The 16,897-nt window shown below is 39.1% G+C and overlaps 3 protein-coding genes across 4 annotated transcripts; 2 read left to right on the forward strand and 1 right to left on the reverse strand.

The window, feature by feature from the left end:
- The first annotated feature begins 214 nt into the window (after positions 1-214).
- LOC138629532 (SH3 domain-containing kinase-binding protein 1) lies at positions 215-5,467 on the forward strand. 2 transcript variants are annotated; one of them, XM_069713289.1, is made up of 7 exons: positions 215-430; positions 854-876; positions 1,121-1,173; positions 1,958-2,068; positions 2,170-2,384; positions 2,712-2,775; positions 2,918-5,467. In XM_069713289.1, exons 1-7 carry the CDS (start codon positions 369-371, stop codon positions 2,954-2,956), a joined length of 567 nt encoding a protein of 188 aa, XP_069569390.1. In that variant the 5' UTR covers positions 215-368; the 3' UTR covers positions 2,957-5,467. The 2 variants fall into 2 exon arrangements, with proteins under 2 accessions (XP_069569390.1, XP_069569391.1); XM_069713290.1 differs by having other exon boundaries at positions 414-430; positions 777-876; positions 1,121-1,225; positions 1,962-2,068.
- Positions 4,295-11,119, reverse strand: lipia (lipase, member Ia). The gene is made up of 11 exons (XM_069713286.1): positions 11,085-11,119; positions 10,468-10,552; positions 7,793-8,163; positions 7,591-7,699; positions 6,623-6,724; positions 6,430-6,519; positions 6,172-6,345; positions 5,747-5,836; positions 4,805-4,916; positions 4,517-4,690; positions 4,295-4,379 (listed from the first exon to the last, which is right to left on the reverse strand). Exons 2-11 carry the CDS (start codon positions 10,523-10,525, stop codon positions 4,295-4,297), a joined length of 1,365 nt encoding a protein of 454 aa, XP_069569387.1. The 5' UTR covers positions 10,526-10,552; positions 11,085-11,119.
- LOC138629531 (choline-phosphate cytidylyltransferase B-like) lies at positions 6,734-16,773 on the forward strand. The gene is made up of 9 exons (XM_069713287.1): positions 6,734-6,751; positions 13,092-13,240; positions 14,120-14,219; positions 14,618-14,734; positions 14,913-15,064; positions 15,177-15,255; positions 15,358-15,500; positions 15,605-15,793; positions 16,274-16,773. The coding sequence occupies exons 2-9, from the start codon at positions 13,160-13,162 to the stop codon at positions 16,538-16,540; spliced, it is 1,128 nt and encodes a 375-aa protein (XP_069569388.1). The 5' UTR covers positions 6,734-6,751; positions 13,092-13,159; the 3' UTR covers positions 16,541-16,773.
- Positions 16,774-16,897: the final 124 nt, after the last annotated feature.

A 16,897-nucleotide genomic window follows, 5' to 3' on the forward strand; every position in this document is an offset into this window, starting at 1 on the left:
TGTATTTTGAAGTAGCCTGTATTTTACTAGACTACAGTACAAGAGCACAGTATATTTTCCATTTTATAATGCCAGAAAGTCTGTTGAAAATTGATTAGTATGCACTTCAAGTACTATTTAGGAAGCAAATGAATCAAAAACAGTTCCCGAGGTTTCACAATAGAAGCAAATCATCAACCTTTATGGTCTCTTCGTCTACCCAGTTTGTCCCGTCGAACACAGCTCTCCCCCCTTCAGTGTGACGCCCTTCGCTCTGCCCCAGTGATATTTGCGAGCCGAGTAGGAGCTGCAGTCCCTCCTGCTCTAAACTTAGCCCCGACAGCAGCACTCCTCATCACAACATACTGTGCAGACCACACTGGATTACAATGGATGGTGTCGGGTTTCCACAGATGCTGCTGTATCTCACCGGTGACGCTGGAAAAACAAGGTGAGTGTCCGCTCCGGATCCTCCACTGTAACTGACAATAATCTGGTAATTGGTTTAGTGTGTTTACTAATGACTGTCCTCTCTGTCACCGGGCTCCTTTCTGTGCATTGCTTCCAGCATGTTATAAATGTTTTTCACTGCTGTGGCGTGAGAGAAACAGCTGCCTCTACTGCAACACCCACATTTCATTTCTCCCGCTTTGATAAAGAATTATTTCAGCATATTTTTCAAAATAAAGTTACCCTGTTTTTATTTTTAAAGAAATGGCTTGATGTGAGTCTGCACTGAGCTGACAAGTGTCTGTTGATCTCTGCTCCACTGACTTGCTCCTATCTGTTATTTGTAGATGTAGACTTAAAGGTTCTGCAGGTTTTTCTGTCTTTCACTCTCTGCGCTTGTATTCCTCTCTCTCACGATGGGCAGCTATAGCTCAGCCCTCATTCCTGGTAAGCCTCGCAACTATTGTTGTTAAATCTGTTTAAATACTGCCACGCTTGAATGCTGCACGTTCAAGGCTGAATGTTAATGCAGGCTTTGAAATCACTTAAAAAAAAAAAAAAGAAAAAAAAAAGGAACAAGATGGAGGTTTATTAGCATGAAAATGGACCGCATACCTTGTATTTTTGGGCTGAAATTAATTCTGGGTTTTTTAAGGTATGTTTTAACATTTGCTCTCCGTTTCTCTCGAAGACACTGAAGAGTTTGACTCAATTTTGTCTGTCCCCGAGAGGCTGAATGAGCAGGTAGCTCATACTGCAGATGAGAGGTTACAGTCAGAGCTCCAGACTCTGGGAAGTATACATTTTTCATACTTAGTTATCTACATGTCAAGTTATTCCATGATTATAATATTCAGTTAAATACTACTGTTATAACTTGGAAAGAGTAACTTTGAATAACTTTGAAAAGAGTGTGTGGTCTTGTGTGCTTGTGTCCCATCTGTCCTTGGGATAAATTTAACTGTCCTGAGCTGCCTCATACACACACAGACACGTACAGCAGGCGAAGATATCCAATCTGGCTCCTTACTTAAAACAAGGTTTAAAGGTACTCGCCGGGTGAGAAATATGATCTACATTTTCACAATTTACCTTAATTCCCCCCTTTTTTTCCCTATTAAATTTTCCCTTTTATTTATTTATTTATTTTACTTTTACATTTATGTATTTATTTATGTATGTTTATGTGTATGTTATGTATGCCTAACCACCGATGTGGATACAAGGCATGAATAGTCAATCTGTGCCCTCTCAATGTTGATCAACTAACAGGCAAAAAGTCAGAAAGGCAGAAACACATAACAAATGTAAAAAGGAAATACAGAAATAAATAAATAAATGTGGGTGAAATGCAAATAGTAAATAAATAATACAATAGATGGTTCATCAAATGTATGTAATTTACTTCTTTATTTTTGGTATTTTGATTTTAATTCCACTAAAAGGTGGAACAATATTTTGTACTTACTAGATGAAGAAACGGTTAACTTTTACTCATCAGATGTCTCAAACTAGACTTCATTTACAGGTAGCACTCATGATGGAGGAGGAAGGAAACAAAGACCAGCGTGAAGCAATGAATTCTTTAACAGCTCAAGAAAGCCGTCAGGAATCAAGTGAGAATGGCTCCACCCTGCCTGTAAGTGTAAAAGTAAAACTTGAGGTTATAATCTCTTCACAAGATACTATATTTTCTAGTGACAGTAAATTTGTTTGTTTTGTTTGTGTTCCTGTCCACAGGCAGCAGCACCCAAAAGTCTGCCCCAACAGTCTTTCTCCTCTCTGCTGCCAAAGGCTCTCTCTGCTGTGCTACATCCAAATCTGCCGCCAGGCCTGAACTCCGACCCCCAGCCGAGCAGAAAGCCAGAGAAACACACGCCACCAAACCTGGAACAGCTGCAGACAGAGCTGAACGACCTGAGGGACCAGTTTGAACAGATGAAGAGTCAGCACAAGTATGACTTTGATTGTTTTACCTTGTTTTAGAGGGGTACCAACTAGGACTCATGGTCATCTGCGCAGGTCGTACCGCCTGACCTACATCTGCTGTCTACTCCACGGCCTTTAACATGCATCCAAACGTTAGTTCCTACCAATTCTTGACAAAAACTTAGTTTTGTTTGAGGTCCTGATGTCTTATTTCCATCTGGTGGTTAGATTTTTATTTACCTTCTCTGCCTTAGTCGGGAGTGCCTTTGACCCTCCTGTCCCTGCATCAGTGCCTTGGTCATAGTTTTAATCAGTTTTTTGCTGCTCTAATTTGACAATATTTTGTGTTGCAGCAAAGAAATTAAACTGCTCATGAATGAGCTTGATGAGGAAAAAAGGATTCGCTTAACTTTACAGGTAAAGAAACAAAGGAAAAACAAAGAATTTCAGTGAAGTATTCTTCACTTTTTCAGAGTCACTAAGAAGATTAAACTTAATATATGCAATATTATATATTGTCAAATTTTTAAAAGTTTATTTTGTATTGTTTTGTTTTCAGATGGACATCCAACGTATGAAGAAGCACATGTCTAAATGAGCAGAGAAGACCCCATCAAAGACAAGATTGTGATTTGGCAAAGCATTTTAAAGGTCGTTTTGCACACTTACCTGACAAATATTATTTTACAAATTCACAAAAAAAAAAAATCATTCTTCTTGCTCCTTTTTGATGAAAAATAATCAGATCTGATTAACTTTTTTGTTGGACTGCTGAGTAAGCTGACTAAGACAACTGAATGTTTTTACGGAGTCACTGTTAAAAGTGCAATGAGGCACAGCGGGAGCAGATTGAAAGTGAGAGGCTACAAAAACTCATTTCTGACTGGAGATGAGCATGGCTCTGTTATACACTAAATATGTTATATTTATTTCTGTAGATTGTTAATAACCTTCAATCGCATTTCTTGTTTGGGAAAAATGTCATCCAAATCTGAAAATCAGCCCTTATCCGCAGAGATGAGGACTGATGCGCTATAATCTTTTCATAATAATGTGAAGTGAGGAAATTTTATCTATTTATTTGATCATATGTGCCTATATCTTGTAAAAAAAAAAAAAAAACCTGTAACAGTTTGCCTTTTGATTGTACAAACAAAATTAGCTGTTGGGTGATTTATTGGTTAATGATGAGAAGGAACTTTGTACATTTATTAAAAATGTTCTTTATTTAGTGCATTTTTATTAATAATTAAGATATGAATCTTATATACAAATACAGTAGAGGTACTAATGATGTCAACTGTTAAAAAAATGAGGACATATCTTCAAGGGAAAACAGGAGAGTATGAAAAGTACGAGTACTCTTTCGGTTTTAATGAGAAATTTGTGATTCTACAAAATAATGACTTTGGTCTGGAATAAGTTTGCCTGAGCTGCAGTTCATCTGTGTCCTTTGGTGCTACTTGAACCAAAACTGATATTACTGACATGATTTTCAGAGACAAACTGGAGACTAAGTGCAGATAAAAGCAAAAATAAATACCTACATTTTGTTGTTGCTGTCTAATAGTGAGATAACTTGTCATCGCAAACCAACTGAGATTAATTCTATTTCAAATACACAAACTAAATGTCCTCCCTCTTGTCTAATTTGCTTTACAAGTGAAATGCAAATAAAGTCCCATTTCGGGTCTTTTTATTTTTCTTAAAAACAAATATTTACAGTGCATATTCTCTTAGAAACTCATATACATCATCACATTTCATTTCCAGATCTGAAACAATCACAGTAAATATATGGCTGACAGGTTGCTGCTGTTTGAGATGCTGTGTTTGAGATCCTTATTGTCTTCCTGTACAATCCTGGAAGAGCTTCAGAGTCAGCAGAAATTTAGTGAAATTGAGTGGAATTTTTGACACTGGGTCCAATTTTGTGTCAGAAGTTGGATATTTCACAGGGAAAAGGCCTGAGGGTGACCTCTCTGTTCTCCTCAAGGACAATGTCGTATCGACACAGAGGCCTGCCAGGGAAAAAAAGTGATAGTACTGTAAATCTAGAGCTGGGAGATAGAAATAATTGCTCAGACAATAGAAAGAAATGCCAAATAGGTCATATCCTACAGTGTTACAACATTTTAGAAATCAATATGTTACACACCTGTGTTTGCTTTCCAGGTGTGTGAGACGGATTCGGAGAATACGGAGTTTATGTTTAGGCTGCAAAACATTCCCAGTGGAGAATTTTAGAGACACCTTTTCCACAGACTGAATGTCTGTGGGAAACTGGGCAAACAGTGTCGTCTCTGTGTACATCTTGAACTTTGTTGCCGTACTGATATGAAAAAAAAAGAGAAGACATTGCTGAGAGAAAGCAGTAACAGAAGGATGAAGAGAAGTCACGGGGGAGCATACTTCAAACAGAGCTATAGGGAGAGAGAGGACTTACTGGTAAATGTTTGCCACTGCTTCTTTATTATCATTGCTGCGGAGTTTAATGGCTATGTATCCCCACTGTGTTTCCTTGTTCCATATCATCACATCCACCCTGTAGTTTGTCACTGTGAGAAAGCATTACATTTTTTAATTCAACAATATGTTCATCAACAAATTAACGTTGAATTTCGATCCTTTGTTTTTATACTCTTCAATAACTACAAATAAGAGTTTGAATTTATGTGGCGTTGCTTTTAATTGAGTAAAAATTTGGTAAAAACCCACATTATCCACATTCAGCATAATGCAGCCGTCAGATCAGTAGTTATTTAGAAAAGACACTGTTGTTTTTTTGTGCCAAGATGAACTGGAATATAATATGTCAAATTGCAACCTCTGATACTAAGAAAGATCAAAAACATGTTTATCTATTAATAACTATAAAAAAGAAAAAGAAAAACTAAAATGAATGTTTTCGCTGAATTGCAATTACGATGGTGTAAAGAAAAGGACAGAAGACAATGACAATAATGTAGAGTAGTGACTACAAACTGGTATCGCAAATGTTGACATTTCATATCACAATTGCTTCACTGATAGAAAACCATATCTGAGGACATATTGTGTGCAGTTTTGTTTGATTGTTTAATCTCTCATGTTAATACACATATATCTTGTTCTGGATTTTACTAGTTATTTTTTCCCAGAAAGCCATTGCTCTGTCTTGCTTATATTTATCATCTCATCTTAGGTGCTGGAATCTTTTTGCATAAATGTTGATATTCCCTTTGATGCGTTTCTCCAAACATGGTCATATTGTATAACAGTGTGAAACTGTTGGAAGAAGCATGGTGCCACCACGCGATGGTTGCCACATTGATATTCAAGAGTTTTGCGAAATGTTTCTGTTTCTGATTTTCATGAATATAGTGATCACTCGTGTGCTGTTACTTACTGCAGAATGGAGATTGTGCATTTGTTGTGAAGTAATATTTTTTTGGGCCTACATTCAGCAGGGCATCTTTCCACTCTGTGACATCATAACCTGGATTTGAGGAAAACAGCTGTGTCAGGTGTAAAGGTAATATACTGAGATGCTCACACAGAGACAGCATACAAAACCCAAATTATTATTTTATTTAAAAATAAATAACCTATCAATATTTTATAGATTCTATCAATATCTGAAATAGCTTTGACATTGCACAGCATTGTGTTCCTATTATTTTTGACTGGCGGTGACATTTAACATAAAAGTGTGTGTGTGTGTGTGTGTGTGTGGGTGGGTGGGTGTGGATTGTTGTATGGGTGTGTGTGTGTGTGTGGGGGGGGGGTGACAGGTCAGTGGGTCAGTGAATCAGTGTTAGTGTCATCACCAACCAAATTGTGGACATCCAGCTGCACCAAACTGCTCACAGTTTAAGCAATTTCCATTCAGAAAGTCTTTGTAGGATGAACAGGGGAAAGCTCTGCTGGCACACGTCCCCTTCGCATTCACAGAGTCAAGGAAGAGCAACACTGACCTCTGGTGGTCGCATTTGAAATAGGCTCCTCCTATTCAGGAGCAAGAGAATAACATTGTTACCGTACATTTTATTTCCTTATAGCTCAAGAAAGCTAAACTTAATGACCTCATACCAGAAAAGATGGTTCTCGGGCAGCCAGGTTGGTCTGTTCCTCCATTAGCGTAGAAATCTATGTGACCCAGAGGCTCTCTGAAGCCCAGCGCTGTAAACACACAGTTCACACTTTTATATAGCAATAATAATTTTATGCTCACACATAACATGTTTTCCTTTGTTTCGGAGAACAACTTAAAACACTAACTGACCATCTATGTCTGTGTGCAGGACATCCACAAACTGGGCATCTGTGGGGTCCAGTCTGCCCTCCGGAGGACTGCCAGTGAACTGAGGTCCTGCAGGATCCAGAGCTGCAAACACCACATCAGCAAACCTCAGTAAGGCTTTACGTTCAGTCCCAAAGCCAATATTAGCTTTCAAGAGCTAGAAATAGCAGACATATCGGCTCTGAGATTTTCACTTTATTGTATACATTTAGATATATCACTAAGGTAAAGCACCTATATTGCTTGTCTCCTATTGCCTTTTTCCATTTACAAGTTATTCCTACTTCTCTGCACTGTCACTGTATTTCCCCAGAAATGTGTTATTATACTCGCACGGAAGCATTTTGTTGCTATCATTTCTGTTTGGCTTTTTTGTGACTGATCTCTGCTGATATACAGTAGAAGCACAATAGATGTCGAGAGTTCTTTTCTTGGTGTTTTTAAACCGGACACTGCTTTGCAGCTAAACAGACCTTTGTTCTTTGTTCATCCTTCATCTTACAATCTCTCCTCATCAAAACTCAGCTGATTTTTTTCAGTCAGACTCCTTCTCAAGCAGGCAAGACCTAAAGTGCAATAAGTTGCTCTTCTTCATACATTCTGCAAACTTTTGTTAAACCCTTTGCCAGCAAGGACTTTGCCGCTCTGTGTTATGTTAGCAATCTAGGAATTAAAGCTTACTCGAGTTTCACAACTATCATGAAAAATGTCCTTGGTAAGCTTTCTAGAGTGTCCAAAAGTTGTGCAATCGAAACGTCTAAGTTCTGTTCTCTTTTGACTTTGATTTTGACGTGTCTTTCTTGAGGTTTGAAGGGTTCATCAGACTTATCTCATGATTGTGCTGTTTGACAGGGAATTAAAATGAGAGTGAATGCCAGTTCAGATGTTATCATTGTGAATCAAGAAGTGAAAGTGATGTGAATTTATGTGGCAACATGTGTCCTTCTTACCTGTAATTCTTCCAAGTCTCCCTTTCAAGTTAGCACCCACGAAGCCGGATATGTGAGCTCCCAGACTCACTCCGACCATGTGGATGGAGCTCAGAGAGGCACCAGAAGCCTGAAAACATCAGCCAGGAGTTTTGTTATACACAAAATAGTGTGTAACATTGAGATCTGGACACAGCAGAGACGGTCACAGAGTGTCAAATACCTGCATCATTTTAATGAAATCTGTCAGGTTGTCCGCGGCCTTGTGTGTGTTCTCCACTGCCTTAAAATAATTCACATTAGCGGCCCCGTAGTTCCAGTCCACCACTATAACATTATTGTCTTTCCTGGACAGCAGCAGCGCCGTCATCTTGTTTAACCACACAGGCGGAGACCCAGTGGGCCGGTAGCCGTGAATGATGAAGGTGGTGGTTTTGGACAGGTTGAACTGGGGGTGGACGGACAGGTCGGAGTGGGACACGAGTGTAGCACATGTGGGATTTTCCCTGGTGTACAGCAACAACCTAATTTTGAGGCTGGTGCCAATGATTGAGTGTCCGAGGTTTAAATCTGTAAATTCTTCACATCTCTGAGCTGCAAGAGATGGAAAGAAAAAAAGAAAACAGAGAAAGATGTATTTGGGTAAATGAGACTCTTTGATCTTAACAAGTGTTGCTAAAAACAACAACAACCAAAAACAAGTAAGACATTCACCCACCTCAGTTTCTACTGTTAGGGAAATGCAATGTTTATAGCAAGATAAACAATATACACTGCATCCGGAAAGTATTCACAGCGCTTCACTTTTTCCACATTTTGTTATATTACAGCCTTATTCCAAAATGGATTAAATTCATTTTTTTCCCTCAAAATTCTACACACAATACCCCATAATGACAACGTGAAATAATTTTTTTTGAAATTTTTACAAATCTATTAAAAATCAAAAACGAAAAAAATCACATGTACCTAAGTATTCACAGCCTTTGCCATTACACTCAAAATTGAGTTCAGGTGCATCCTGTTTCCACTGATCATCCTTCAGATGTTTCTACAACTTGATTGGAGTCCACCTGTGGTCAATTCAGTTGATTGGACATGATTTGGAAAGACACACACCGTCTATATAAGGTCCCACAGTTGACAGTGCATGTCAGAGCACAAACCAAGCCATGAAGTCCAAAGAATTGTCTGTAGACCTCCGAGACAGGATTGTATCGAGGCACAGATCTGGGGAAGGGTACAGAAAAATGTCTACAGCATTGAAGGTCCCAATGAGCACAGTGGCCTCCATCATCTGTAAATGGAAGAAGTTTGGAACCACCAGGACTTTTCCTAGAGTTGGCCGCCCGGCCAAACTGAGCAATCGGGGGAGAAGGGCCTTAGTCAGGGAGGTGACCAAGAACCCGATGGTCACTCTGACAGAGCTCCAACGTTGCTCTTTGAAGAGAGGAGAACCTTCCAGAAGGACAACCATCTCTGCAGCACTCCACCAAGCAGGCCTGTATGGTAGAGTGGCCAGACGGAAGACACTCCTCAGTAAAAGTCTCATGACAGCCCACCTGGAGTTTACCAAAAGGCACCTGAAGGACTCTCAGACCATGAGAAACTAAATTCTCTGGTCTGATGAAACAAAGATTGAACTCTTTGGCCTGAATGCCAAGCGTCATGTTTGGAGGAAACCAGGCACCGCTCATCACCTGGCCAATACCATCTCTACGGTGAAGCATGGTGGTGGCAGCATCATGCTGTGGGGATGTTTTTCAGCGGCAGGAACTGGGAGACTAGTCAGGATGGAGGGAAAGATGAATGCAGCAATGTATAGAGACATCCTTGATGAAAACCTGCTCCAGAGCGCTCTGGACCTCAGACTGGGGCGAAGGTTCATCTTCCAACAGGACAACGACCCGAAGCACACAGCCAAGATAACAAAGGAGTGTCTTCAGGACAACTCTGTGAATGTCTTTGAGAGGCCCAGCCAGAGCCCAGACTTGAACCTCATTGAACATCTCTGGAGAGATCTGAAAATGGCTGTCCACCAACGTTCACCATCCAACCTGATGGAGCTTGAGAGGTCCTGCAAAGAAGAATGGGAGAAACTGCCCAAGAATAGGTGCCAAGTTTGTAGCATCATACTCAAAAAGACTTGAGGCTGTAATTTCTGCCAAAGGTGCTTCAACAAAGTATTGAGCAAAGGCTGTGAATACTTATGTACGTGTTATATTTTCGTTCTTTATTTTTAATAGATTTGCAAAAATTTTAAACAAACTATTTTCACTTTGTCATTATGGGGTATTGTGTGTAGAATTTTGAGGGAAAAAATGAATTTAATCCATTTTGGAATAACATAACAAAATGTGGAAAAAGTGAAGCGCTGTGAATACTTTCCGGATGCACTGCAGTTTTCTCGCTGCCATTGTGTATATATATTTGATCAATATAGGAATGTTGATGTACTAATTAAAAACAACACAGAAATGTGGCAATCGTAGGTTTAGAAATCACATCAACGGTTCTGGGTAACTGTTGCAAAATGGCTGTGACCTTTATTTACGTAAATCCCCTTGAATTCAATGTATCAGTTGAGAGCCGTGTTTATGTCTATGTAACCACAGTGAAGGCCTTTTGCTCAAATGTGTTGGTTTTCCTGAGAAACTTCAGTTCCTCAAATGGTGTTTGCCTGTAGTATAACTACACTTGTGATACATTTAGTGTCACAAGTGACTATGTTGGTTTGTGTGTTCTGGGTTTTGTATCCTCATGGTCATGGTTGAAATGCACTTATTGTAAGTCGCTTTGGATAAAAGCGTCAGCTAAATGTAATGTAATGTGTGTGTGTGCAAATATTGTACACGCAGTACAGTTAGACAGCAGTTAGTGTTGTGTTTTGAGTCCAACCTTTGCATATCTGAACAGTGAGCAGCAGAAGGGACGTCAGATATAGCCACAGGAACATGCTTTTCACCAGCAACGTGCAATTAATCTGTGTACACAGTTTTCGCCATAAAAAATATATCGGTTAAACATTATCTGGGTTGTAATATATTTAGCAGGAAATCACACATCGCAACAGACATTTCTCAAAAAGCACAATCTTTTCCTTTTAGATGTTTCTCTGACACTTTCACACACTTTGGATTTTTATCCCACTTAATTTAGTTTTATATTCTCAGAAGGTTGCTGCCCTCACCGGACCAAAGTAAAGAAAATAGGTTAGTTTCTTACCTTCTGTTGTAATGAAAGTATTTACAATGCTGGTACTAGTGAGATAACATGGAGACTGAAAATTAGTTCCCACCACCCACTGTAAATAATCACAACCAGTGACACTGTGATTGCAAGTGAAACTGAAAACTACAGTGTGTGCTGCTTGGACAGCCTAGTTTATCTGTCACTAACTGGCTACAGTAAACATCTTAGAATGTTTAATGAGTAAATATTTCCAGTGTCTTCCTTACGTTCAATCGTGAACAACGAGAGAGTATAACATGTCTTCATTGTTATTGGAGTCTTACCTTTAATAGAGGATAATATGTCCTGCCCTGGTGTGTCAAAGGTCCACAATGTTTCAGGTAATCCAGTGTTTGTAACTCCACATATTTGGGCACTGTTCACTTCAGGAAGTGAGCGGTAGAACAGCAGAGCAATACTCCCGCCCTGTACGCTCTCACAAGGATAACCACACCCCTCACCCCGAGTCAGTGGTGTTCAGGTGAGAAATTCCTTCAAAGTCAATCCTGTTTCCACTGTGCTCAAACCGGTTATGCAACCATTACCTGACTCGAAACAATGAAAAACAAACTTTAATCTTTGTATATGGATCCCGTTCTTAATCATGTAAAGAAAATAATAATGAAAGTGAAATATGGTATGGGCCTTTCCAAAAACTTGTCACTTCCACAAAAAGAAAAAGTCCCCCCCTTCTACCTGACTCAACTCATATTTGTAAGAAATTAATTTAATCTGAAAATCTTTACTGAATTTATTATTTATATTCATCCTGAATATTTCAGAGCTGATGAAGACGACTGAAGTGGGAGTTAATAATCGAACATGCGGTTCCATAGAAACCTGTAATGAGTTCCAGTTACTGTGGGTGTTTTAGGGTGAATCATTCCTGTATTTTGTAACAACCTCCACCCAACAGGGACTTGATTAGTGTGTAAGTTTTCTTCTTCAAAATGAGAAAAAGATACAGTAAAAGTCAAGTTCTTGTTTATCTTTGAAAATACTTATGCACGTCCTAAAAATTTGAATTTTCTTAATCACACATTCTGTTTTTGTAAAATAGTGTGTTAATGAAAATAATCGTTCCTACTACAGGGCATTCTGCCAAAGAATGATCTTATATTTACATCAACATTATAACGATATTAATGACAATTTGTCTGTAGTATCTCATGTTAAACAAACCCAGAATGATAACAACTTAATAGCACAGCAGAACTAAATGCTTTTAACTTTTCCTCATCTGGATTTTTATTTTATTTCAGTTTTCCTCCTCGAGACTTATTGTTTAAAAGAATGTAATATACACGAAATGATTTAATTTTAGTTCATCATTTTTACACGACTTTCAACGTATTCATAATAAATATGCATGCATGTTAGCTTGTTTGGTAAATGGCGGTAAAGAAAGAGTACAGCTGCGGCTGATGGAAATGTTACATAGGAAAAGTTAGAATTTTGACCTGATGATTAAATTAAATCAAAAGTTAAGAAATTGCCACTCTTATAGCCTTTTCTTTTTCTTTTTTTTTTTAAAAATATATATTTGAACAAGAGTTGTGGACAGATTAACCAATGTAGTTTTAGCTGTTAGCTTGGCTAAAAACTCTTTTCTACATATAACAAAGGCTATTTTTGTGCATGCATTTGTGTAATAGGTGGTAATTGGGTATATAAATCATCTACTATCTTACAACAAGGTAAAACTAGTACCAATGTAAACAAACTGTAATTAGCCAGAGGTGTCAGAAACTTAATGTGATGAGTATGCAGGACAGAATATGTTCTTGACTTTAAGTTGTACCTAAACTGCATCATGACAATGTGGGTAACCAGCTTTGTGAAATGTTGGGAGACATTGTACTTTTGTGTTTGGTTCCAAAGGCTGCCAGTGTGAGAGCTCTGACCACTAAATCTTACAATTGATCTTATTCAGCTTCCCTCAGCAGATAACGTTAAACTATTTGCAGTGTCTAAGTCAGGCAGGAAATATGAGAAATGTTTGGAAACATACAATTTTTTTTACATTCAAGAACCAAACTGTAAAATAGCTGAAGTTACATCACAGACAACATCCTGTTGTTGTCACAATAAAAAAAAAATTAAAAAAAGAGGGGGAAGTCTTCACCAGCTCAGTATTGATTGCAAATGCAATCTACATGTCTGCATAACTGTTAACAGAGTGGCTTGAACTTTGCTCACTTGCCCCTCCCGTCATCAGGGTCAGGCGGGCTGATGGGACATATACTTAAAAAGACACACATGCTCAGAGATCACCCCTGTGCACTGGTTAGGTCGGCTGAGAGGAGCAGCAGGTGGGTGCAGTGCTGTTGTTAGTGGACAAGGCAGCAGAACATCCGGGATGGCTGGAAAGAGACGAGGCCGTGGCAGAGACGTCCAGCAACAACAGGCCCCACACAACCAACGGAGAGGCCCTCACAGGGTGAGTCCTGCTCTTTCATTATGAAACGTGGACACCGATCACTGCACTTCAAATAATAATGAGACCCAGAGAGGAAATCCTGGCTGTTACTTTTGTTTTTGCGCCTTTGTTTTTGAGAGGACACTGGAAACAAGAACACAGTAGTGAATGAATTGTATCTGACAGGCTTTGGATATCACAGAAGTAAACTTTTCAGTAAACATGTATTGACTTCCTATTTGAATGTATCTTCAATTACAAACAAAGTCCTACAGAAGATAACTCTAAAACTAAACAATCTTAGAGTTTAAAACGACTCAAGACAAAACAGACAATTCAAGCAGAACAAGAGTTCAAAGTATATGTTACAACACAGCAGATAAAGGTGTATTTATGTATCTGCACACAGCACAAAGTCCATGATATAGTTAGATGCCCATTACCTTAGAGTTCAGAAGATATTAGAGATTCTTATCTATCTAATGATATCCAATTTTTTTATAATGTCAAATCTGGAGAGGTTACAGCCTGCAAATTTGCCATACCCTCATCATTTATTAAAACCAGTCTATAATAACACTGTTAATTAGCACTTATATATTGTCATCTGTCGCTCTTTTGTTTTTAAATCCGAGTGTTCATGCAGCACGACAGCCAGTAACACCTTCTTCTTCCCACAGTCCAAACACATGCAGGTTACATAAACTGGAAACTTTACAACTGCACTTAAGGAAGCATGTAATAATATGCTTGTCTCCATGTGATAACAGATATTTCAATTTGTACTCGTCCTGTCAGCTGATGACTGCTGAGACCCTGAACAGGATAAGTGGAGTTAAATCACACCACTTGATCAAACCCAAGACGTTTTTATTTTCTCCTTCATGTCTCTGTGTTCAGGCTCTGCGGGAACCAGCAGCTTTTGCCAAGTCTACAGGTTGTGAGTCGGAGACTCCCCACGACAAATTGACTTTTGCTCAAGCACGGAGGGGCACACCAGGTGACATCTGTCAACATGTTGTTGTTTTTGCTGTTGTTGCTTATTACTGACCTTCCTCTGAGAGTCTCATCATAGCTAGTGGTAGAACTGAACAAGGAAAGACAATTAGGAACAGAAGAGTTAATTCAAGATGTTTCAGTATGTTGGTATCAGCTGATATCAGCTTTAAAAAGTAATCTAGGTGTCAGTACAATATTGTTTTACTGCTTTGGCTGGTGGAGGGTTAATTATGATCTCTTTCTCCAGGAATGTGTGACTTCATATGAGAGAGATTAGCATTAGTATTAAGTATTAGTATCACCATCGGTTGATCAGCAAATACCTCTAGAAAATAGAAAGTACTGGTTTTGTAATGTCATGTTTTTGAAGACATTCATTCATTTCTTCCTATCCTGTAGCTCATCGTCCGGTTCGAGTCTATGCTGATGGGATCTTTGATCTTTTCCACTCGGGTCATGCTCGAGCTCTGATGCAGGCCAAAAATTTGTTCCCCAACACTCACCTGATAGTAGGAGGTAAAATATGGATCTCCCTCTTTTACAAACCTACCTTAAAACCACATCAGAAAAGTTTGACTGTTTAACCCTTTTTGGCCTTCAAAGAGTCAAAATCTTAAAAATTCATTTCAGTTCATTTTCCATGTAAATTTCAGGTTAAGTTTCACTCTTGGATTTAATCTCTGTGTCCCTGTAGTGTGCAGTGACGAACTCACCCACAAGTTTAAGGGCTACACGGTGATGACAGAGGATGAACGCTACGAAGCCCTCAGGCACTGTCGCTACGTTGACGAGGTGGTGCAGGACGCTCCCTGGACCCTTACCCCAGAGTTCCTCCAGAAACACAAGGTCAAGGATCACGCAGTAACTGGACACACAGTTTCTTGCAGTGCCATATGGTGACAACAACAAACATACGTGGTGTTTCATCAGTCTGAACGCTGTCCTGTTGCACTCACAGATTGACTTTGTGGCCCATGATGATATCCCCTACACCTCTGCTGGATCAGAGGATGTTTACAAGCACATCAAGGAAGCAGGTAAAGATTCATATGACCCATTAGAATAATTTCTATTTATGACATTTCTTATATCACAGGAATTAATTACATGTGACTTCAATGTTTGTGTTTTCATGGCAGGAATGTTTGTGGCCACTGAGAGAACAGAGGGCATCTCAACATCGGATCTGATCACTCGGATCGTCAGAGACTATGACATCTATGTTCGACGCAACCTGCAGAGAGGCTACACAGCCCGGGAGCTAAATGTTGGGTTCATTAATGTAAGAAAATATTTAATAACGTGAAAAAAAAAAAAAAAGAAAAGAAGAAGGGAAACAATATCTAAATAGAAAAATGAACACATTTGCTTTGTCTCTCCTGACAGGAGAATAAGTACCGGCTCCAGAACCAGGTGGACAAAATGAAAGAGACGGTCCGGACAGTGGAGGAAAAGTCAAAACACTTTGTTTACAGAGTGGAGGAGAAGAGCCAGGACCTCATCCACAAATGGGAAGAGAAGTCGCGAGAATTCATTTGTAGCTTCCTGGAGCTTTTTGGACCAGATGGAGCCTGGGCATGTATATTTTTACACTAAACCTCAGGACACACTAACAGAAGGGGAAAATCCCCCTTAAACATAAGAGCTATAGAAGATTTAATATCTGTGTTCAAGACTCTCAACAAGATAAAGCCGTGCTCTGTTATTGCTTTCTTAAATTGAGTTTTATTTGCCATTTAAAGAATACAAAATTACAATAAATGTGACAATAAAGGTCAAGCATTAAGTTTAAGATTAACGTAACATTAAGCTTACAGTGGCAGATGATGATTTTCTCATTCAGTCAGGTCTGAGCTCAGACGTACTCCTGGAATTAGTTCAAGGTAGACTTTATGCAAGAAAGGAATGTAAGAAATCAGTCAAGCTTAGATAAATACAGCAGTTGGAGAGAGGATAGTACACTAAAAAGGTCACAGGACATTTAATCACAAAACAATTTTACCACTGCAAAAAAGCGCCACAGTAAAACTCTGTTCTGTCTCTGTCCTTATTCAGCATGCGATTCAGGAGCGAAGTGGCCGCATGCTCCAGGCTCTGTCGCCCTACTCTTCACCCCGTGGTTCCCCCAGCAGCAGTCCCACCAGAAGACGTTCAGTTTCTCCTGACCCCTTCCACTACTCCGCCTCTGCCTCCCCACCTTCCTCTCCATCCTCCTCTGCCTCCTCCGCCTCCTCCCCCTCATCACCCAAACCCTCCTCACCCAAAAAGGGGTCACGTTCCTCTCTCAAAGCTACCTCTACATACAGCGGACATGTACAATGAGCTCCTCGTGGAGTTTGGCCATCTCTGTTGGTCTTCATTCCTGCTAATTCATCTGGTACATAGAGAGGCTATTAGTTCGAAACAACAAATATAACATATATAATATATACAATATAATATAACAAAGATAATTAATTTATTATGGGGATATTTAAGTGCAAGTGAGATTCAAAATGTACATAATGTGTCTTGACAGAAAACCTAAGGGAAATTACATAAAATTTTTGCTTGGATGTAATGTGTCTTTTGTCATTTGCACCTCTGCAATATGTGTAAATTTTTTTTATATTTAGAAGCAATATATGTTTTAAAGTTCCTCAGAACTAACAGATAAAGTCTGAATCATGATAAGGACAT

Source organism: Brachyistius frenatus, unplaced genomic scaffold, assembly GCF_029030835.1.
Source record: "Brachyistius frenatus isolate BFR_SWC_R1_liver_20210118 unplaced genomic scaffold, ASM2903083v1 Contig_117, whole genome shotgun sequence".
Taxonomy (NCBI): Eukaryota; Metazoa; Chordata; class Actinopteri; family Embiotocidae; genus Brachyistius; species Brachyistius frenatus.